Source organism: Branchiostoma lanceolatum, chromosome 1, assembly GCF_035083965.1.
Source record: "Branchiostoma lanceolatum isolate klBraLanc5 chromosome 1, klBraLanc5.hap2, whole genome shotgun sequence".
Classification (NCBI taxonomy): Eukaryota; Metazoa; Chordata; class Leptocardii; order Amphioxiformes; family Branchiostomatidae; genus Branchiostoma; species Branchiostoma lanceolatum.
In genome coordinates, this window is record NC_089722.1 from 25,789,994 (window position 1) to 25,813,420 (window position 23,427).

At 42.9% G+C, this 23,427-nt stretch overlaps 2 protein-coding genes and 1 long non-coding RNA gene across 7 annotated transcripts in view; 2 read left to right on the forward strand and 1 right to left on the reverse strand.

The window, feature by feature from the left end:
- The window catches only part of LOC136444735 (neuroblast differentiation-associated protein AHNAK-like), a 17,714-nt gene extending 12,854 nt beyond the window's left edge, over positions 1-4,860 (forward strand). For 2 of the 5 annotated variants that reach the window (XM_066442444.1, XM_066442479.1), the window contains 3 exons: positions 1,311-1,460; positions 2,519-2,589; positions 4,663-4,860. In XM_066442444.1, coding sequence (XP_066298541.1) covers positions 1,311-1,460; positions 2,519-2,575 — 207 coding nt within the window. In that variant the 3' untranslated portion in view covers positions 2,576-2,589; positions 4,663-4,860. Of the gene's footprint in view, positions 1-1,310; positions 1,461-2,518; positions 2,610-4,662 lie in introns of all 5 variants that reach the window. The other 3 variants (XM_066442452.1, XM_066442468.1, XM_066442462.1) reach the window with 3 other exon arrangements.
- On the reverse strand, positions 4,490-6,596 carry LOC136444759 (uncharacterized). Its single transcript, XR_010757317.1, has 2 exons — positions 6,137-6,596; positions 4,490-5,581 (listed from the first exon to the last, which is right to left on the reverse strand). It is a non-coding gene; the product is annotated as an uncharacterized lncRNA (long non-coding RNA).
- A 7,125-nt stretch (positions 6,597-13,721) lies between these two features.
- LOC136448974 (leucine-rich repeat and immunoglobulin-like domain-containing nogo receptor-interacting protein 3) lies at positions 13,722-15,365 on the forward strand. Its single transcript, XM_066448763.1, has 2 exons — positions 13,722-15,161; positions 15,357-15,365. Exons 1-2 carry the CDS (start codon positions 13,722-13,724, stop codon positions 15,363-15,365), a joined length of 1,449 nt encoding a protein of 482 aa, XP_066304860.1.
- The last annotated feature ends 8,062 nt before the right edge of the window (positions 15,366-23,427 follow it).

The following is a 23,427-nucleotide window of genomic DNA, read 5'->3' on the forward strand; positions in this document are numbered from 1 at the left end:
AGACAGATAGTGACTGGTTATGGTGCTGGTGATTAAGGACAGAAAAGGTTTCGGGTGGTTTCCTAAATCTTCACAGTGACTTAGCCTCTCACTCTAGTACTCGCAACTGTAGGCTCCACTCTCGTGACCCATCAAGCAGATCTGCGCGTCTCCCCCTGCAACTTTCTTTTGGGAGGACAGACGTGGCTGTAACGAGACAGAGGTACACTAACACTAACCCGCATGTTAGGGTGGAATATATGAGAAGAGTTACTTTTCTCGGAGAACCGTCATCATCCCACTCACAGTGATTCACCTCTTCATACAGTCTTGTCTATTCAACAAATCTTCAAGTCCAAGTGTCCATCATCTGTGCGATGGTTCTACTGCTTGTAGACTAGTCCATTCTGCGCGTGACTGATATGACAGATGCATAAAAGATGTTGTACGCATCACACAAGACTGTTAGTTTCCTGGCTCATTGCTAACATCTCTCCACTATCTTCTACCATCACCATACCAACCAGACATCTCTGAAGAGCTGGTTTGGACTTACCTTCCTGGCCCTTGGACAGGCTAGGAACGACTTCATGGCTGCATAACAAACGAACAAAAAGAACTAATTTAACACCAACGGGATGCTGAACTAACTTCATAGAAGACATCTGTGAACTATCTGCTTCCGGGTCACTGCTTACTTTCCTCTTGCGTCACTTCCTTCCTCCTATTACTAGAATTAGTAGCTTCATCCATGAACTAAAATGGCGACCATGTCCATCTTCCGAAAAGTAAGTTTGCTCTGTTGCTTCTTACACATTCTTGCCTCTCTGCTTTGCTTTAATTCTGATTAGTCATTGTTAGGTCAAAGATTCAAATGCCAAGAAGTTTTTGCTGACACTGCATTTCGCTTGACACGATTAAATCAGCCATCAGACCATAGACATGACTAACGTAATAGACCATCTCGCAATTCTGAGTACGCATTTGCAGCCATATGCATTGTGGTCTAGGTCAAAGTTCAAGTCTGCAGAAGGCTGAGGAATTTAAGGAAATTTTGACCTAGACCACAATGCCTTTGCTGCACAAGTGCACTCGAATTGTGAGGTGGCTCATACCTTTGTTTTCTTGGCTTTGGATTGCTTGTAAGGTACACGCCTCTGTGATATCACTATAAAACTTTGCGTAAGAAATATTTGTAGTCCATCTGTACCGTCCGTTACCCTTGCTGAACCTTACATTTTGTGTTCATTGTATTCGTTGATGTACTAATTTCATCGTGGTCATCTGTAACTCTCGTTGCCTCTTTGGTACTCTGTTCACATCCATAACAGGACACAAAAACGACATATGTCTCAACCATAACCAAGTCAACTAAGACCGTGTTGGTGGACGTTGAGGCCCAGGGTAAGGCAGCGGAAGAAGGGGCGGGCGATCTTCTCGCTGACATACAGGACGCCCTGGCAGTGGGCAGCGACTCTAAGGTAGAAGGATCAAATTGTAACTTCAAAAATAGACTACAAGAAAACTTCGTAGCCAAAAAAAAGTTTTCTGCACTTAAGTCGAGGGACGCGAACAATTATTTTTTGTACTCTCTCTCTTCTCTTTCGTTTCACATTCCATCTTGTCATGTAATCAGAATGACCTGTCTTGGTAACAGACTCACTTTCAAGCGACGTTAAATTCAATGTACAACTAACTTTGCCAATCGATAAGAAACACAGAGATTGATTGGGCATTTCCCAGTTGACGTCATCTGACGTCACCAGAGTGCCTCAGGCCGGTCACGAAAGTTCATATGTAGCATTCACACGACGTCTGCTTACATTCTGGTTTGATTACCCGATGGAGATCACTTTGATTAAAAGAGACCAATCATGGAGATTGAGTGCTATTGGTATCGGGGGCTTGGCACTTACTTGTAGGTAGGCATTATTGGAGTCATCCATTTTGGGGTAGGATCGATGTGGGTTGTCTGGGGGCTTTCCAAAGGTCATGCTGGTGTTTCTGATAAATACCCCCTCTCAAAGTGGAAAACACCGTAGCCATCACGTCTGTATGCAAGATTGATGAAGGGATTTCACAATGAATAGAATTCCTTTTGTAGAAAGGACATTCAGCGTGGATGGAGGGGGCAGCAACAGCATTTTATGTGAAGTTTAATAGGTTGTTCACAAACATTCATGTTGCATTCCTACCTTGAGCACAATGTTAGAGGACTTGGGGAGGAGGAAAATTATATGGAAAAGTATCTATTTCTTTGGGGAAAACATCCTTGCCATATGTCTGGATAGCGAAATGACCATGTAAGGTTTTTGACTATAAAGTACATTAAAAATTGATAATGATAACTAATAACATTTGCAAGATAGATACACAAAATGTTATTTCGATGAGCACAACTAAATCGTGTGACTCATTCTCTAAATATGAATCCTCTGGGATGTTCTTACGGTACCATTACTACATACCAATCGTGTGACTACCTTGTTACACCTGGTCCCACCTGACGTCGCTTTTGTTGTTCCTTGTCGACCCGCAGGTGTCCGCGAGTGCGTCGTCCGAGGGGGTTGACGTCAGACTAAAGGGACCGGAATAATGAAGAAAGAACAGGTACAGTATAACTCCCTTAGGTAGAGGACAGTTTTACCATCATATTCCCAATTACATGCCTCTTAATTGGAAAACTGTGTATCTCTTGTAGATGAGCAAGGTGCTAGACTTGCTTTGCTTTGCTTTGTTTTGTTTTGTTTTGTTTACGTGCATGATGGAATAAACATTGATAAAAGTTTAGAGGTATAATCTATAACCCTTTGTCTAACGATCTCTATCTTTTCGAAAGTTTTTAGTAGTTTTCCTATGTATTCCATTAGGCTTTGCAAATTGATTGTTTCTTTCAATTACGTTGAGGGAAAACAACAGTTGGTCGGTCTTGACATGGCGCCAACTTCGCTCTCAGACACAACATGTTCGCCCACGTTCGAAAAAACGATTCCCTCAGCGAGCTGCCCTGTACTTCCTGACAGTGTTTGATGCCAGGGATAGCGCGATGATTCACTCGAAGTGGGGCCAAAAAGGCACTGCGTATAAAAAACAGGTGGCTTGTTCGGTGGCCCATCTTTAGTGCGAATCTTGAGTCTTAGACATCACAGGGTGGGATCAAGACAAGACAAGTTGGAACTTTTCTTGAGTGGCTGAGGGATGGCGCGGATTGTAGGCGCATCTTCGAATGTGTTAAGATAATTCTCTGAGTGAATCTGCACTTGGTTGAAGGCGAAGTCTGACCTTTATGTTCATCTACTGAGACGATGCTCTAAAGTGGTTACACAAATAAACGACTTGAAAAATAAAGCTGTTATCCTAGTATCTAGCAACGAAAAAACAACAAAAGACGTTTCCTTGGAGAGACAAAACTGTTGTGTTACAAACAATTCTGTTCTTCATATACTGAAACATCTATAACAAATTCCGCCCTTTATACATTTTTTTCATTCCTGTCAAAATATCTAGCCGAGCGGTCATTCTTGTTTCAAACTGCTCGGAGGCGCGACTACAAGTGTACAGAGCTGGTTTTCCATGTCCCCTGCACAGTATCCAGCTGGGGGTCAAGTGTAGGGTGAAGCATGGCGTTCGTACCGTGATCTCTGGCGCCAACTCTCCTCATTGGGGGGATTACATGCGCAGATGGTCGTTAGGCACGGGTTCTAGTCATCAAGTCTTGTTAGTCAGTCTAGTCTTGTGAATTAGCAACTAGAGGCCTTTTTGTGTATCCGTGTTATGTTCCACAATAAGGAGGTATTTATTAGGTCTTACTTGTCTGATTCAGTGGCCTTACCATATTGTAACAGATTTTCAAGGATAGTCCACGTCTAAATGTAGACCGGTTGAAATTCAAATGGCACAATCGAAAACAAACTTAAAAAGAATACCTCTGAAGCTTCTATTCAAATGTTAGGCTCAGCGCTACAAAGTGTTGCTGACGTTTCTACAAAAGTAAGAATTTCTGGAATGCCTTTCCTATTAAACGCTCGTTGAGTGCCAAAACAAATGACCTTGATTCTGACCTTGTCCCTAAAGTCAGGCTGCCTCTTTTTATTCTGACAGTCTCTTTAGTCTAAAGACTGGTGGGGGGTCCTAACAACTGTGTGTCGTGTGTATCTACCACAGCTGCGTGGATGGAAGGGTTATCGGAACGGGCGATACCCTGGTTCTGTTAAAAGGCAGGAAACTCGTGACGACAGGAACCAAGCACGGAAAGGCTACTTGTACATGGCACGTTTAGGGGCGAACCGGTCAATGCTATGCGAGAGGGGGGATGAGTAGGGTGTCTCTGTTTCCTTTCTAACAAATAACAAAATGTTTTATGTTTAGGAGATATTTGGTGTCTACTTCGTGTAAATTAGAGCGAACATATCAATTCTTCTTATTTCAAACCATAGATTAATTTCCCTACGGATATATAGACATATGCACGTATATAAAATGACAACAAAAACCCAGCTTAAAACAATCCTTTGCTGTTAAAATTGTTATTAGAATATCCATATGAGTCATCCATCAACGTTATGGATACACCAAACAATGACACTGTTCTTGACAAGAATAATCTTTTCCATTCATTTTAAACAGGAAAGTGGGCGAGGTCACAACAGATCTTTTATCTTTTTCTATTCCTGTTTTCTACAGACGTCAGATGATGCATCGCTGTACTAATCGCCCCATCATCAGGCTGAGGTAACGTCTGTCCAGAGCGCCAACACAAAACGACGTTGGCGACGCGGGCTTCGCTTCAGCTGCAGTTCGAAACTCTTCCGCAAGGCATCGCTGCTTTGGAATCACCATCGCTGTATTTACCCACTTAAAACTACGTCCTCTGAGCCAAACTTTGTCATTCTACAAGAAACAAAAAAACTACATGTCATATTTACGACAATCGTGTCATTCCTGCTACGTAAAGACCATGCATTTTGGTAATCAGCTGTCCAAGGTTGTGCAGTTTTGTATGTGTAGATTTGTCGTCTGAAAAGAAAGGGAAACAATTAATCAATAGCTAGAATTAGCTGGTAACAGAAATAGCTAACGTACAGCTTTGAATGTTGTAGTGTAATTAGTCATTAAAGGGCCTGGCTAATGCGAGATCGCTTGTCTCCACAGTAATCGATAACACCAAGCAACTTAAGGGAAAATAAGAACTCGTGTAAAGCAGATACGCAAAGAAGAGAAAGAAAAAAATGAAAGAAAAAAATGAATGCAGTCGCACATTGCGATGGTTTCTGGAAGGGACGTACCATTATTTTCCCTGATGGGAGCTATCTACCATAACAGATGTAGAAATGCGTTACCCATGGTTCGTTCTTACATCAAGATTTCATGTGTATGAAAGTTGAATGAAACTGTTTTTACCTAAATTTTTACTTTTATAAAGTGCTTTCGTGGACCCAAGAAAATAAGTCATCCAACACTCTCTGGATTTGGTGCCATTCCATTGTCTAGAAAATTTTGTACTATTTCTAGAAAGCGTCATGCTGACTTTTTGGAATAGGTTGTAAAATACTTTTATTCCTCCCAGCGAAAATAATAGTATGTCCCGGCCGAGTGTTGCTACCTTAGGCCACAGCAAGTAATTTTTATGGATGACATCAGCGCGCTCATTAATTTTCGCCTGATTTCGAAATAAAAAACAAGAAATTTCATTGCCCTCCGACGGTGGTCAACATGCCAAAAATTGGCAAATATGTCGTAGAAGTTGACAGTCTAAGGTGTTTTATTGCATATGAATACCCAGTGTACTGTATACACAAGGTGTTTCATCGCATATGAATACCCAGTGTACTTGCTTCAGATGATGGTACAACAAGCACTTTTCTGCATTTGTTGTAGTTAGTCTATTGAGGACATGTTTACTGTTGAATCAAGGAGGTTTTATATTATATATGAATGAATACAGAACTAATACATTGGTTGAATACAGGATTAAAAGACCTGTTGGTCATGATATCATATTTCGCCGCCTCAATTCTTGTTTAACAAGGATTATGATCTCAAAATTTGAAAATACGGGAATCTTGTTTTTGTTGGTCCGCCTTGTTTTTTTTTCGCCCTATCTCATTAATTTTGGAGTCTGCGGAGGATGTCATCCATAAAATTAACTTGCTGTGGCCTTAGCTAGAAATCTGTAGATGTAGTGCTCACCTATTTCTTCTGTGTTCTTCCATAACTAACTGAGAATGTATTAGAGTTATTGATATGATATTATACCCGTACACGTCGATCGACAAGGCAGTGTGACTCTTCCGCTGAAATTGTAGGAGACATATGTAGCTTTAAATATGATGAATGGAGCATTTTCAAAATAAAAGTGACGCCATAGTATAGTGCGTGAGATATAATGAGAATACCAGACTGTGTGCGTAATATAATCAGTAAATGTCCCAGGAGTGTATGACTTCACTGGAGTAACGCAATATGTCGCTAGCTCGTCGTTTGTCGACGTCGATTCAGCTATGACTGGATTCGATGATGTATGTGTATGTTGTGCGACGAATAAAGGAACGAGTGTACGGATTTGTAGCCCTGGTCTGGGTGTCGCCAGTGTTTGCTTGATTGCATGTTATGTTTCGACAATCATAGAATGTCTAGAATTGATCTAGACATTTGGCATTTGCAAGGACTCTTTAAATATTCTCTAAGGTATGGTCTACCATACACCTGCTCAAATAGATTTTTGATTCGATCAGAATATATGTATGATCCCGTAAGTACAAAACATCATATTTCATCTTGCTGATATGGAAAATACAGTGCCGTTGTTCAAAACCTAGCTATATACACAGATCTAGAGTGATCTCCACTTGTCTCCTTCCGGGCGCCGTTGAAGGACAAGTGGGTTTTGAGCGATCATTAGCGAGTCTCGAGAGTCTGTTGAAGACTATGTATGGCCCGTGGAATGTCTAGATCTGCTAGACTGATGTTGATTAACGATAACCTGGAGACCCTCCGTTTTGAGCACATCGCTCCTGAGGCACCCTCCATAGGGAGCGGATGTAGTAAGTGCGGACGGTAGCCAGGCTATGTCGGGGTCGGAATTACAAAAATGGCGGCATCGGTTGGAGAGCAAATAAGAACGATTCTCATATAAATGCCAAGACGTAAGGAAGGAAATACACATGTTACCAGTTCCTTAAGAATGTAAGGGAAACGGGTACACGTGCGGTAGAGTGTGCAAACATTGCAAATATCAGTAACCATAATAGATTTACCGAAAACACAAGTAAACGAGTTGACATTTACATGATTTAGATGGGATCCATTTTTCTCCGTCAAGCACATTTGCGCAGGTGCACATTCGTTGCTAGGTAACGGAACGTCAGTTTGTGCAAGCGACATTTTTGCGGCTTAAATCTTGGTCCTTATGGAAGTCTTTTTTCCTTTGGAAATTCTAGAATTTCCTGTCGTTTCTCGTGTGACTAACAGTGGTGAAATATTTCAAGAGATCCTTCCTATTCCGGAATTCCTCGTTACCATTGATTAGGGATTGTCAATGACTGGAAGAAAAATGATATAAATGATGCAAAATCCCAGACCATACGTGTTTTCATTGTTGAAATCCTTTGATATCCAGCATGATTTCTTTGTTAGAAAATCCGGTTTGCAATATTAACGGATAATTCTTGATTTAGGACAAGGACAGAAATTCGAATCATCCAACTACCGGGCTGCTTGATAGCACCGCTGAATAATAAAGCGGCAAAATAGGCTACTAAGTTGGCATTAGAGCAGTCTTGACTGATCAATTATGCAAATTTTTGCGTGTTAGGAGCCCAAAGGACAAGATGATTATTTGCTGATGCGATTCCATGGAGACAAATCCCGCCTACAGCGTGCGGCGCTTCTGTGTGCGGTATCCATGGCAGATCAGACGACAATTTGCCACAAATGGCTGCCGCTGAGAGAAAACAAGAAATAGAAATGAACGAGGCAGATTAGAGTACCTGGCGGATAACTATGCCATGAATCATGCTGCTTCATAAAAGAAGCAGATGCGAGCTATTATTAATTTATGGTCTGCGGTGATCATTTCGCGATAACGGGATATAAACGTACACAAGAATAATTCTCCCACCAATATCCAATTTAGATAGGAGAATGCCGGCTCGTATGGCATGCAGTTTCCAATCGGATGAAAAGCGAAGCTAAACGAGACGTGTCATCGATCTTCTGATGTGTGAAACCTGGGTAAAATAACTGCCGCCATCACGGAGGTACCCAACGGTTCATATGAATTTAAAAAGAGAGATATAAAGCTCTACCTGACCCTCGGGACCCGTCAACAACAGTGCAATGTAGGGCAAATCTTTACCGATTATTCACAAACAATAACATCTCAACTTGCACACCAACCCTCGCACACTCAAATACATATGCACCTAACAGTAAATTAACTCTTCTCCGCTTGGGTTGTTTTCGATGCTTTTAAAAATGTAACGTTAAATGTCGATACGGAAACAGGATTTGTTACTCCGTGTAGGACATTCTACGCACACAACAAAGCTAACGCTAAGAAACGCATCGGAAATCAATCCCGCCCTCCCAGCTGAATGAACGGTTAGTTGCGTTTTGACCTAATCCAATCGTTGCCATATTGTGTATTCTACCTCAGGCCATCTTAGCTTGTACGGGGAATATACCTGACTATCCCGCTGGGACAGTGACACAGAAGTGGTGATGTTTATATTTGTGACATCTAGCAGGTGGAGCAAATATTTCTATATCCTTATTCCTCGGGTTATTATAATACTTCATGTTGAATGTACAAAATTTGGCATCATCATCACACATCGTTGTAGAGAGACACATGATATTCTCATAATTCTGTACCTTCCTGATGCATAGCCTGGTATCCATCCTAGTCTGGTTCCAGCCCGAATATCTGTCATGAAGGCGATCAGAGGAGCGAAACGGACTTTTAATAAAGTGTATACCTGGCTACTGATGCTTTTCTTTAATCCAAATTTTGTTTATTGGTATATTTCAAACGGTAACCTAACGTTAATGATACCATGTAACGTTACTGGCAATTGTATGGTGCATAGATATAGACGATTATATAAACAGGACCTCTGTTATTCTACAAGCAGAGGTTGGTGGAGAAGATTGTGAACTTTTTATCATATGCCCCGTTTTCTGTCGGCACTCTCCGCTAACGTTGGTCCATCCCTATTTTCTCTCCGTTGACGGATACTGGAAAGGGCTATCAGAAGGAAAGAAAATATGAAAACCAGGCTAACCCCCTCCCCCATGGGTAGTTGTGGTTTGCTCCTTTGGCGCTGATCATTTTCTGCATGGTCCACCCCGTCTGTCGTTCTCTCAAGAACAAAAGTCAGGATCCCTGTCTCTCTGTCACGCTTCCAGCCTCCATACAAATGATTTCATCTTATTCATGTTAGCATACACCAACAATGTAATAAATGTTAGCATGTTTTTAAACACACAACTTCGTTACTTTTCAATTTCTAACATTAGAGCGAAGCCCCCTATAAATACATAACAAAGTTATCTTTGATAACTCTTGACAATTTCGGGTTTACTGTCACAGATGATGATATATCGTCTGCCTGTGTTGTCTCTAACGTAATTTAGCGGGTAGATAATGGCGTACGAAATTAAATAACGGGTCCGCTAGAGACTGAGCAGGGGATGAGATCACCGCACGTGGTCATCCTCTCAGCTGAAGGCAGCCGTCATTACCGCGAGTCTGTGCCGTGATGTATGACCGTGAAGGAGATTGGATCTGAGCGGGAGATGGGACGCAGGCGCCCGCACCAAATCAACTTAGCTCACGGCACTTATTTATTAATGGCGATCCAGCACTCCCCGAGCATTAAATGGCACCACAATACTACCAAACGCAGCAATCAGGGCATGTCGGACGTGCTTTTTGCGAAAATATGTCCACATTTAAAGGTACCAAGCATGGCGGCAGGTCTGGTGATTACTATCTAGGATATTTTAAGAGCTTGACGTGACAGGAGTAGTGGGGAAATACTCATATCGCCAATTTGCGGGCATCTGCCAGGTACATTAGGACGATCCCACTTGAGCACGGGGAGGTCCAATTAGTGGATGTTATACGGTTACATTAGCGATCAAAGGTTGTTACAAAGGGCGTCTTGTTTTACACCGTTGCCATGGTACCTAAGGACATACTGAAGGGCATGGTAAATAGAAGCTACGAAAACGCCGTGTGTGACGCTTGGGGTTTCGGACTGTGCCAACAGTGGACTGTTAGCGAAAGTGTCGTCCCCCATGACTTTAAACTCGCCCGGATATCATCGAGTCACGCATAATGTGCGTCCCCCCCTTGTGGCACCCTCTCTGATTGTGATTCATTTGTACATTTGAATAACGTGCTCGGCGGGGACTGCGTGCAGAGGTTAGGAGAACAAGACGCGGCAGGACGACACAAAAGACGGCCCGGGGCCCGCCACTACAGCAAGGGAACAACAACCACGGGCTGCCAGGAGAAAGCATGTGCTTGTTTTCCCGCAGTATTTGCCGTTCGGATGCTTTACATTTCCTACAACTGTTTCACAGCTGAATTAGAGGCGGCAGGGAGTGTTTAAAGTACCCGCAGGACGCCACAGTCCCCGCAGCCCCGAGCGAGTGAAAGGTAAGCCCCTTTATACCACTTGATACGGAACCAGCTACTTTTTGTTGGCCTCCATTTGTGGACCGTTAGTCGTTACTGCACACAAAGGACACTCTAGCCGAGGCAGTCCGATACGGATAGCGGGGTATGAATAACGTGCTTGTTTGCGTTCAAACGGAGCGGTTGAACGGACTAGTGTTTTCCCATGCCATCCCAGGTAGCACAACGCTTTCACTGACACGCACTAATAAGTCTGGCACAGATGCGGTGTGCTATCAGCTACTGTTCTGTCTCACCAACAAAATTAGTTTTCCTAGCGTCATTTCGTAGTCAAGTCGTGTAACCGTGAACTTGCGTTTTAATTTATTGGCTTCCCACGGATTACACTTCGCTCCACAAGATTAAACCCAGACGATAACAAGGAATCCCTGGGAAATTTGGAAGTATGGAAGATATCAGTAACTGCACGTGGGGAGGGGGGCATGCCAAGCCTGTAGGATGTGCCCCAGTTCAAGAACCTAAATATGCACCGTCACAGATTGTCCGAATTATCACGCGATTACTTGGCGAATATTTGCACAACAATAATGAGGTCATAGATAATGGAAGTGCGAACAATGCTCCAGAGGAAACAGCTAACCGCCGCCTTTTAATATACAGAGAAAGGATTTAAAAAGATCGTGTTAACTTTTCAAGCGGCGAAAGTAGATGTCCATTTTTGAGTCCGCATATCAGCCGACCTCTAGCGCTAGGGACCTACGCTATTTTGATTGCGGGTCTTGATCATTAGAATACCGCATTTGATAATAGGTCGACCAGCTAGTCCCTTAATGGAAAAAGATTTGAAAAGAACAGCATAACTCAAAAGGGTACGGATATATTTCTCAGAAAGATAGAATTTCTATAAAATCAATCCTCAGCAAAAACTCGGGGGGAGGGGCATTTGTCTAGAGATGTTTGCTACTTTCTAGCAGAACAATGCGTCTCTGTAAAATCTCGGAAACATCTGTACACGTTGCTTGCCAACTTCCTTTCTTCAAACAAGTTCAAAGTCAATTAACTCCTCCCTCCAAATATAGAGTTGCTATTACACCCCTGGGCCAAAGTAAAGATTTGCCCGAAGAGCATACGACTCAATGGCAGTGGTTATTGTATGACTAATAAAGATTTTTCTGTTGAAGATGTAAGGCAGGCCCTTCAGTGCCTTCAGTGTGATTTTACTATAGCCTCTACCAGGCTCCAGACGTGGCTGTAAAGAGTAGAAATCGGCCAAATAGATAAGATACCAGAGGTTGTGGCCAGCCGATAGACACAGTCTTGACGTGTTATCTGTCTATTTGACCAACTTCTACTCTTTCCAGCCACGTCTGGAGCCTGATACTGATACTAGTCTCGCTAGCCATTGTTTGAGGTAAAGACCTATCATACTTTCTGTTGTAACTGTTTATTAGTGTAACTGTTAGCTGACAGCGATAGGTTGTGTTTGCCCTTGTTTATACAGTTGATTTAATCTAAGTGATATATGCACACTGCCCACAATCTTGTGTATAGAGCGGATTTATGGCTTTAGTGATTTGTTTTCCACACGGTCCGGATACAACTGTAAACTCCTTTAGCTTCCTTTTACTGTTTTACAGTTTAAGGTCGTTTTCTTTGCCTGAATGAGTCCTGAATTTGTTAGAGAACTGAAGCAGTCCAAAACATAAAATCGACGGACCGCGGGCCGCTGTATTTCATTTGCTATGCTGGAGCAGTAGGGAATCTAGGGATATTGGTTTACCCATCAGGATTCCATTTCGGAATTAACGTTGGAAATAAAACGAAAATAAAGATTTCCACGGATTTAGTTTGGATTAGATTCGGTGCTGTCGATACGCCAAACTTGATACTGCGAAATCCACACTCAGAGACGACCAAATTTAATTACCGGGTTGTTGAAACTTGCTAGCAGAAGTGCTAAGGTTTGGTAGAACCGGTACACATCTTTTAACACTCACAAATAACCGTGCACGGCTGAATATAATGAAAACCAAGCATGGCTACATGCTAGAAACGTCATCGTTCGCCAGCAGCTTTTGTTCGGTCGCACGTAGGGGTCAAAAAGCCATGCCGCATGTTTGTTAGAAAAGCTGGCTTCCGGAAAAGCTGTGTGGATAGATGTGTGTGGAGGGCTGGGGTCTCTGGGGTACAGGTGCGGCCCGCTTTTAAAGCAACACAAGAAACCCATTACCGGGATGACGTTCGCCTTGAGGGACGGTACACTAATCCTGCAGGGGTGGGAGTTGCGTCGTGAGAGGATTACGGGGGATTTTCCCTCCATCTGGCGGAAAATTTGTTATTTGTTCTAGATAGATTTAAAAGCCCTTGCTTGTTTCATGTACATTTTATATTAATTTTAGAAGGACCAGTTATCATTCTAACATATAGACGGTTGAAAAAGAGGCATACTTTAGCAGTATTGTTACCGTATCCAGGTTAGTTGAATGTGTAGATGTGATATAATAGCATCCGTTTATAACCATTAAATATTTCTGTCGCCCTCAGGGAGAACAACGTTTCCCAGTGATTGACACTGACCCTCAGGAAATTGACTGGGAGGAATCGATTTCCAACAGACGTGGAAATTGGGACGCGACGGCATATAACCGGACTGACGTCGCCCACTCTCCCGCCTACAACAGCCGGTCGCAACCACGTGGGCAGAGGGTGACTACTACTACAGTCTCCTGGGAACGGGAATCTGTTTAGGGCTTGTCTCGGAAAATTAGGCTGTCTTCTGGGAACGAGAACCTAAAGGAGGTTCGCCGGCCAATAACGTGACAGCTGCTTATTTGCCTCCATTGTGTGTCCATCTAACAGCGCAGCGGGCTTACCTCAAAAATCGTTACAACAACGGACCTGCATTATCTTCGGACCGTTAGAGAACAGTTTCGGGAAAATCCGGATCGAAGGACAGGGCCCTTTTGTCAACACGCTCGGATCAAAAAGGACTTGGAAACCCACACATCCAGCCGCGATCGAAGCCCGGTCGATTCGTGACAGACGAGCTACAAGCCCTTTATGAAAAATCTAATTAACCAGTGATTTAGTCTACGCAATGGAGGACATGGCAGGAAGACGTGTATTGATGATCGTGTGCCTTCTGGCTATGGTCGCGGGGGCCCTATCGTGTCCGGAACTGTGTTTCTGCCTACCTGGGGACAAGACCGTCTTGTGCGATAGTAAGGGGCTCACCTCCTTACCTAACGGCATCCCGGAGACGGTCACTCTCCTGCGCGTCACCAACAACAACCTCACCGTGCTGGATCCCAACGTCGTCCGACGACTGCCGAACCTACTCGCCTTCTACGTCGACGATAACCAAATAACGGAACTACCGAACCTACTTCCGGGTGCAGCCAACCTGAACACGTTGTCTATTCGTGGCAACTACATCTCTTCCATTCCACCGGCGTTTCTGAACGAGTCCAGCGCCCTGAACCGACTGTATTTGTCGGGAAACCAGCTCTCCCAGGTTCCTATCGACGCCTTGAGGGCCGTACGAGAGACCCTGACGATCTTAGACCTCAGCGACAACCCAGTTGAAGTCAAGCCTGGAGACTTTTCGATTCTCCTGAACTTGAAGTTTCTAAAACTCGCCGGCGTGTCTCAAACGTTCCTCCCAGAGGGAACACTAAACGGTCTGGAGGCTTTGACATATTTGGACATTTCCATGCCAAATCTTCGCGCCATTCCCAAAACAGAGCTCGCCGGGTTACGCGTCCTGCAAGAACTGGTGGCCGAGCGGACGTCCATAGCTGCTCTGAGTGAAGGGTCATTCCCGCGTCTTCCAACAGTCCGCCGTCTCAAAATGGACAACTCAGTCAAACTTCGCGCGCTCAACGACAACGCGCTCTCCGGCCTCGTCAACGTCGAGACCGTCACCTTCCGAAACTCGGCGCTGCTGTCCTTCATCGACGAGGGCGCGTTCTCGGGCCTGGCGGCGGTGCGTGAACTTGACCTCAGGTCATGCGGACTGATGGCGCTGCAGGACCGCACGTTCCTCCCCGTGGCCAGGACTCTAGAAGTCCTGTACCTCGGGAGGAACCCGTTCTCCTGCGACTGTCGCATGAAGTGGTTCGGCCGGTGGCTGCAGCAGGCGGTGGCCACCTACGCTCTCGACTCGGAGGAGATCGTCTGCGAGCGCGCCAGCTACCCGGAAGCGTTGAACAGCACCGTGCTGAACATCCCCATCTCCAACTTCTCCTGCGTCGTGCCAACAGTCGTCGACTTGACCCCGACCACGACGGTCGTCACCGGTGACTCCCTGGAACTGGTCTGCCGGGCAGACGGGTTGCCCGACCCGCTGCTGATATGGAACACTCCGTTAGGCAGTTTTAACGCAACCTCCTCCAACCTGACCGCTACCGGCGTGGCCGCGACTCTGTACCTGGGCGACATCTCGCCCGACAATGACGGGAACTACACGTGTATAGCTCGGAGCGACCAGGGCAAGTCCCAAAACTCCATGACACTAACTGTCCTACCGCAACAGATCGTAGGCGGCGCTCCTTCCCATTCTATTGTTGCAGTAGCGACGTTGTACTGTGCAGTGATTTTGGCCGTTTTAGTCATGTAATATTCAACGTGGGCAGCTGTTCCCTACAATGACCTATTCATTCCCGACCGTCAATCATAAAATATGCATGTAGGTAATACACCTTGGTGTAAAAATGTGAACTGTACTCCCCAGGGTTCGTAGGGTGCGGGTCGAGTGATATCAATCACAATAGACCGCACATGTTACAAGAAAAATGTACAGATTTTAAAAGGAAAAAAAAATCGTAATGGCGAGGTCTATTTGAACATATACATGTATCTGAACACATAGTGGTTTGTGGTGGATGTGAGATTAGACTCGGAAATGAGTCTTGTCCAATGTTGATGTCCGTGCAATTGTGTGGAGAGTAAATATAACAACAGCTAGGAGAAGTTACGCTGGTACGAGACTATATCGTACCGGCTAACCTAACGCTCATGGAAACATTCCATTTGGAATGGTTGACTAGTGCGACCCTTCAGCTTCCTAGAAATGACCAAGGAGGTTATTGTGGAAACTGTGGATAGTGAAATCCTCCTTGGCCGAACCTAAGAGGTCCGCATTTTACACTTTATTGGTCGAACAAAAAACAAAGCAATAGATCTTGTGATTTTTTTCTCGCAAGATTTCACAAGATCTGACTTTTTTCTAGCATCCGATACAGTTCCATTTGGTAAAATGGAGAAACAGCCACCCTTGTATATCTACTGAAAGTTGGCTGTGTGAGTTTCTTGTATTATCAAAGATAACCCTGTATGTACCATGCAGTAGATGAAAGGTGCAGTGATAGCTGAGGTTTCCACAGTGAGATTTTTGCACCATCAACAGGAAATATTCATTGTACAAATCGTGGTAAAATATAGGAAATTTGACATACTTAGTATCGTCTGATAGTTTTGCCGCACAAGTGAAGAAAAAGCAAATTAATGTCTACCCAAATGCACCTGCTCCTAGAGCTAAAGACAATAAGCACAGAGCGTAGCACCGACTTTGTAGTGTAGATCAGCTAATTTTGGACAGTGTTGTGAATTGAAACCAGTTTTGTATTTTCTGAATGTTGTTGGTTTTTCTCAGCCGGCGCTAGCCACCATTGCCATTAAAGTCGAAACCATTACACATAAGTCAGGAATGTCAAAGATTCATGTCAATCATATATGGGCGGAACCATCTAAAATATGTACGCCAAAATTGACCAGTGTTCTAATGTTATCCTCACAGACAGCCTTTAAATGGCGACTATTGCGAGACATTACCATGATGTATGAAACATGCCAGTATTATTTTGGTACCTTACAAATAAAGGATGATGTAAGTAAGATGACTATGATGTCATTGTGTTTGTGAGATGAGTTCTGTAGCCTGGCGCTCTCGTTCCCATGGGGCCATGCATCGTACATGAGTCATGTCATCAAGGGGTTACAAACGTACCCCTGACTTAATGGATCATCCTGTCAGATTTGCGCTTGCCCTTTTCATCAGAAACGAGAGATACAAATCTATAGTGATCCTTGAAACATTACCTTGCAAATGGCGTAGTCGTGAATCGAGTTCCCCCGTCCCAAAGTGCACCCAAAACTCCCCTGATCGCACGAACCCTAAATAGGATTCATTGCAGCACAACCCTAACAACTGAAAGGTCATGGTAGGGCTCTGGTTCATTGAATAAGGAAGGAAGGTTTATTTGATAAACTTGGTAAGCTAAAAGCTCGGAAGCTTTCTGAAATCTAATAAGGGGTTAAGATGGAGATGGATCATTGTTAACACGCCTCCCTCTTGGTGGGACGTCGTGTAACGTTCCATTATCAGAGGACACGGGGTCTCGCTGTGGTCTTGTTGCAATATAATAAAGAAATCTGGGTTTTTCTTGGTCACAAGGCTTTATCGTTGTGTCAGAAGTGGGCCGTGGGTTGATTGAAAGAAGCGTGCGAGGTTTAAAGGTCAGTAGGAGAAGGAGGAAGGTCATATGAAAATGAGGTTAGGGCCCAGCTCACAGGGCTGTGTAATTTGTTATGTACATGCCCTACAATAAGTTGATTATAGCGGTGGACCGGTGCATGGTACGTTATCTCCTTCTATTGGTTTTGCCTTACAGGGTAAGACCATATACATTTGCTTGTGATGCACATTTTGCATGATTTTCATATTTGCTTGAGAGTTATCCATGTACCATCAATGTAATCTTGACAATGATATGACAACAGCGAAATTAGATATTCTTTCACCGTTTCTTAGACTACAAAATTTCATACTGAACTCCAAATTTTCACTGGGTTAAAACAAATTCTGCAATATGTATTCTTTATCTATGCACCCGAGCGTAACTGTGATTGATAATACAATAAACTCCGTTGATAAGAACATGTTAGACAGTCACGTGTTCGTAACAGGATTACTTATAACCCCCATGGATTCTACTTTCCAGCCATCCCGTCATGATAAAATTAATCAATTACATGTACTGGTATCACTATCATGGCGCTGCACCGCAATATGCGAGAAATCTAGCTCAAAATTCATGGAAAAATCAACGACATTTACCTATTTTACCAATCTGTCATTGTCAAAAATGTCGGAGTCTAATGTCAAACATCCTTCCGAGGTGATGTAGTCAGATTATGAGACGGTTTCTTTAATGAAAAACCACGGGGACGAGCGACGACTTTAGCAGGGGTGTTCTGGTGCTAGTTTTCAGTTAGATGTTTGGGGTGTGTCCCGGTGTCACTTCACCATAAGTGTTCTAATACTATCGAGAACTTCGTGTTAACGCCAAATACTCGAATATAAGGTAAAAATATCAAAGAAGAAATATTTGAATATAAAACAATAAAGATACACATCACTGCATATATGTCCGTGGTGGTTTTATGTTCGCGGTTTTCGCGGGACCGTTTCACCGCGAACTTAAAACCACCGCGAACATTTTAGTCCAATACGGTATGTAACATGTATGTGACTATAGCGCTGCCGCGAACTTAAAACCACGCGAGCTTAAATGCATTTACAGTATAACTCTTAGATATAATCATTGTCATTATAATGATGATGTTAACTTCATTTCTGAACAATTGTACATGATGAAACATATGGCATCTTGTACAACAATTCTAGGAAAATGATCTACAGTGTACAATCTTTTGTGGGATTTCTAATGTCTGAGCTTTTTCTTATGGATCTATACTGTCCTATATCTACAAACTGTGGGTGAACATGTACAAGAGCCACAGTGTGTGTTTTTGTGCGTGTGTGTGTTTAGATTAAATTGATAACTTATTTAACGGACTGATCATGACTACGGTGTCAGTAATCTTTTGACCCGATCGGGCTCTACTAGGACATTCGAGTCTGTTGTTCTCTGCGGCCTGCACTGTGTCAGTGAATACGTTAAACTCAATACTTATCCTTAATTATACAGATAAGAACGTGGCTCTACAATTTAATTAGGCATTAGATACTGTGCTTTAGAATAGAAAGACGTTTGGTCATATTTCTAAACCGCATCTGCATTCACCAGGGGTTTGTTGACACGGAATAAGTACAGATGTATATTTGCGCGTCAAGTAGGGGAGGTAATCAGGCAGGTTCGTGGCGCTGTCTACATCTGATAAGGTCAGCTCTCTCCTGGCTCTCTATAAAGCCAAATTCGATATTGAACTTCCGTTATGAAACGTTGTATAATCATGCTGATGGAATTCGCTTTATTAGGTAGAACGATTGCCAAATGGTTCCAATGGGCAATGCATTTCTCCCAGCCACCCTCCATTTTAGTTTTACGATTAACATGCTGAAACAGCATATACAGCCTGCAATTGAACATCAGTACCAAAGAATTGTAAATCAACTTCTAAATCGTCAAAATGTCCGTAAGAAGCACTCAAATCTGTGCAATAAACACAGCTGAAAAGTTATCATTAAAAAATTCTACAGATATTACATGTAACAGCAATATGTTTGACATTTCACAATGTCAAATGCTGCCATGTGTTAGACTTGGCTAGAACGACAGTTAAGAATCTTTCAAGTACTTATGATTTGTTCAAACGTTCTGAAATACGGCGATAGTTTCGCATGTTGTGATATCAAGTAAAAGACATCGTATTCTCTCATTTTCTCTGAATATGCTTCAGGGCGCCTATAAGTTGTACCGACTACAGTTGAGCTTCTGCTTGAGGAATTTCTTTAGTTGGCCCTAACTATCACTGTTACAGTTTACACGGAATTGGTATGTTGTGACATAAAAGGTACAAATCCGTCCAAACAGAGACGGATGCTCACAGATAGCGGGCTCGGTGACATCGACCCACATCAAGCATTGGTACTCACTCTGAGGGAAAGTAGATCGACCGTAACAAATGAAACTCAACAAGGGGAAAATACCACCAACTTCTAATCGCGCGCACGGAATAACGTTGGCGGTGAAATCCGTCCTGACACCGTAGAGCCGACCGTCCCTTCACTGATTGTGTTAAGGAAAGATAATACAGCATTTGTGTCTCAAAGCCTAATTCTCAATGGAGGAGATTCGCAAATTTTATGTATCAAAGCTGGCACAGACACAACTGCTTTCATCTTGCAAGACCGTAAGAGGAAAGTACAATTGTACTTCATTTCAATCATCTTGTAACATTGTAACGGCAATTATGAAAGTATAATCATAACAACGACTGGTGACAAAATGATAGATATATGCCATGCGTGTACTTGTTAAATGTGTGCATGAGTATTGATACCATGCAGCCCGCTCCTTGTAATACGGAATAATATCGCGACAGGTGTCTGCACAAACACGGGAGCTGTCATTAATAAAGTAAGGCACTCCGTGCACTTGTCGATGTAAAGAGGTGATGGTGTATAAAGGGGGTCGACATTTTACCTCTAACGCCCCGACCCCCCTCTTCACACACGGCACTATAACATAGGTAAGTTTACTTTTAGTTGTCTGTGAGGAGATATATTTTGTACTTGTTTCCAACATCTTAGATTTATGTCAAAACTGACACTTGCATAAGGCCTTTAAAGAAAAGTTATTGGAGGGTACGGAATTTCCATCTCCTTTTGTTCGATTGGTCCCTTACGTTAGATCCTTGTCTTTTATTTAACGTTGGGTAACATAAATTCGCGGGGTACTTAAATTCGGGATTTTTCGAAAACGGCGTATTTAGGGATATGTGCTAGATGCAAAATCAGTTATAACGCCAGCAATGCAAAGCAGATAGACTAACGTATTCAGAACACTGGCTGAAAAGCTTCGATAACCATGCATTAGAAGTTGGCCACGTCAAAAACTCTCCGTCCCTTATTGACAGAGTCTGGGGGCTTCGTGGGAGAATCACCCAGCACGGTTGTTCGCTGGTTTATAAGACAAATGTCACATCTCCTGCCTGCTAAACACAATTATTTATAAGACAACTTATTACAATCTCTTTTGCTAACCTACAACTGGATTCTAAGTGTGATCAATCATCAAAACTCCTCTCTGTTGCTACAACCTACGGCACGTGTATTTTCCCGCCGCCATATTGTTAACCAGAATCGTGTTGTCAAGCAGACGACCAAGGTTTGTGAGGAACACTTTTTTGTCTAAATGCTGCGTGTGATAGTGGACTGAGGAAGATATTTTCCTCAAAGTTTGCTCCTAACACAACAAGGAACACATGGACATAGTAGTATTGCCATTGTTACGGCATCCAGCTAACTTTCCATGAATAATGTAACGTTACACGTTGCCCGATGATGACGATGGGCCGACTTTGAGTGAAGTTCTACCGACTCAACACACGGGTTGTTCCCGAACTGGCCTGATGTGTGCGGTACGGCCGTCTTTTCGTGTATTTTTTTTTACTTGGACACGTCTATATCCATAGCACTCTCCTCAAGCCAAGGATGGAACGAATAGCTGCTGTATAAAATGTGATTAGCGGTAAGATATTCAAGACGAATCTTCTCTCCCGAATTAATGTGCCCCCCTGTCCGACAGCACCGTTATTGTGCGTGCGGCGGACGGTAGTTTCAAGTTGAAATATTATGGTGTCAGCACGACTAGAGACAAAATCTACCATATATATGATTAGTGCAAAGATAGTACATGATACTGACAGAATTAAGAAAAAAAGGATGGTTTATTGTTCTGCTAGATTGATTTCAGTCAACCAGTATCGGAAAAATCCCGAATTTATGTTACCCAACGTTAAATTCAACTGACATGAACGATTCCTTTTAATAACCAACCCTTTCAAGTAGACTAAGTACATAATGAGTCATTTCATATATTTCTGCGCACTTCCCATCCTTTAATTTTTATATTCTAAAGATTTATCCTGAACTTTCCCCAACAGAATAGCCCCGGACCGAACTTCACCGAATTGCGAGCTCTCGTCTGATAATGACGTCATCCATCATGGCTGCTCCTCGCAAGTCTAATCTCTCCCTCTTCCCGTCTCGGTTTCACCAGACGTTGCGTGAATAACAACGAAGGTGATCCTGAAAGAAATAATCCCTAATCTTAATGGATGATAATAATCATATCATGTATTTATATGCCTGGCTCTACTTAATCATTGTCGGTTTCATATGCATTCGATGCACTTTAGTGTATTGAATATTGACGTACATGCAATGTTAATCTATTTTGCAAATGTACCCGGATTTCTTATGGGACAAACTTGAAGGTCAGCGACAGTATGAAGAATTGGGTAAACTAATAAGAGAAAAAAGAACGACATGTATTTTGAAATTAAGTGAGTTATGGGACATAAAACGCCACCCCGTGTTATTCTAAGCTTCTACGTTACGTGCATAAATAAATGATGTTCTCATATAATCCACTGTGAGTTGCCTGACTTTCAGACTCTTCCATCCGTTAACCAAGTACATGTCTCAGGAGAATTGAAGCTAATTGTGTATTCCGAACACCTTAAGAAGGATTTGAAAGAGGATATGGAATCTCTAGAGGGGGCCGATTTGTGGGAAATTATAGACTTATTTAGTCAATGAGGGGGAAACAAGGAATTAGTGAATGTCGGGTGGATTATGTACTATCATATGGCTTATTCAATGTGATTCACGTTTTTCTATGATACCCTCTTGTGAGTAAGAAATTCAATACTGTTCCGTTGGCCTCACTATAAACGATGACGTGGACTATCTAATGTAAGACCGCAGTGACTTCATTTTATGGATGACATCCGCGCGTGGATCGATTTTTGCCAGTTTTCAAAAGAAAAGAAAAGAAAAGAAAAGAAAAGAAAAGAAAAGAGAAGAAAAGAAAAAAGAAAAGGGTCTGTTATGCCATCTTCTGAAGCAGGGTAACAGAACTAAGTTAGTTTGTACAATGTAGGTTTTACTTAGGCTCCTCGCACGACCGGTCCTTTTTTATGCCAAGTCTTGCGTTTAAGGTCTTGAAGTAAATTCTACACGTACCTGTTTGGGAAAGTTGTCACATGCTACAATCCTAATGTATTGTATATTTTCACATTTTCACAAGTCGGGATGATATACCCTATGATAGCCTAATCTGCAGTACCACTATCGGCCGCCTTCAGAAAAGTGGTTAAAACGACCGTCAAATTGCCGAATTTCCGTCTCTTCGGGAATGGGGAAATCGCGAAAGGCTCGCACAGGGGTTTGAATTTTGTTTGGGGGTTAGTTGAATTTGTTTCAATAATGCCACCATTCAAAGACAATGATAATATCTAAGACATTTCAAAGAAAACAATGGGATGTTAGGCTATACGCGACACGTCTCCTTTACACCTTACCAATGGAACCATCACCTAACCGTTATCCAGCCTCATCCACAGAATCCTACCTGTCCTTTCTTGTATTCTCAGCAAGTGCAACTGTACAAAACTCGCCTGGCCTTGGGATCAATAAAAACTGCAACAAGTTTTTGAACGTTGACCATTTCTGTCGCAATGATACCTGATTGGTAGATAACATTGCATGCAGCATAGTAGTCCTTTTAATTATTTGCAAATGTCATTGAGGTCTTCTAGCGGTTTAAATTATTTCTGCCGCCGCTTACGGTGGTGTTTTCTGCAGTGATTTTTTTGACCGCTAGTCGGGGCTTTTGAGCCATGTGCTACTTCAAAATTACCATCGTCCGTTGCACTGATGTATGAACATTGAGCCCATGTTCTTGCGTACTTAAAAATGCTGACGTTTCACACGTATACAGGGCAACAATGCAACAAATATACATGTATTCATGTAATCTGTTTTCTACTCA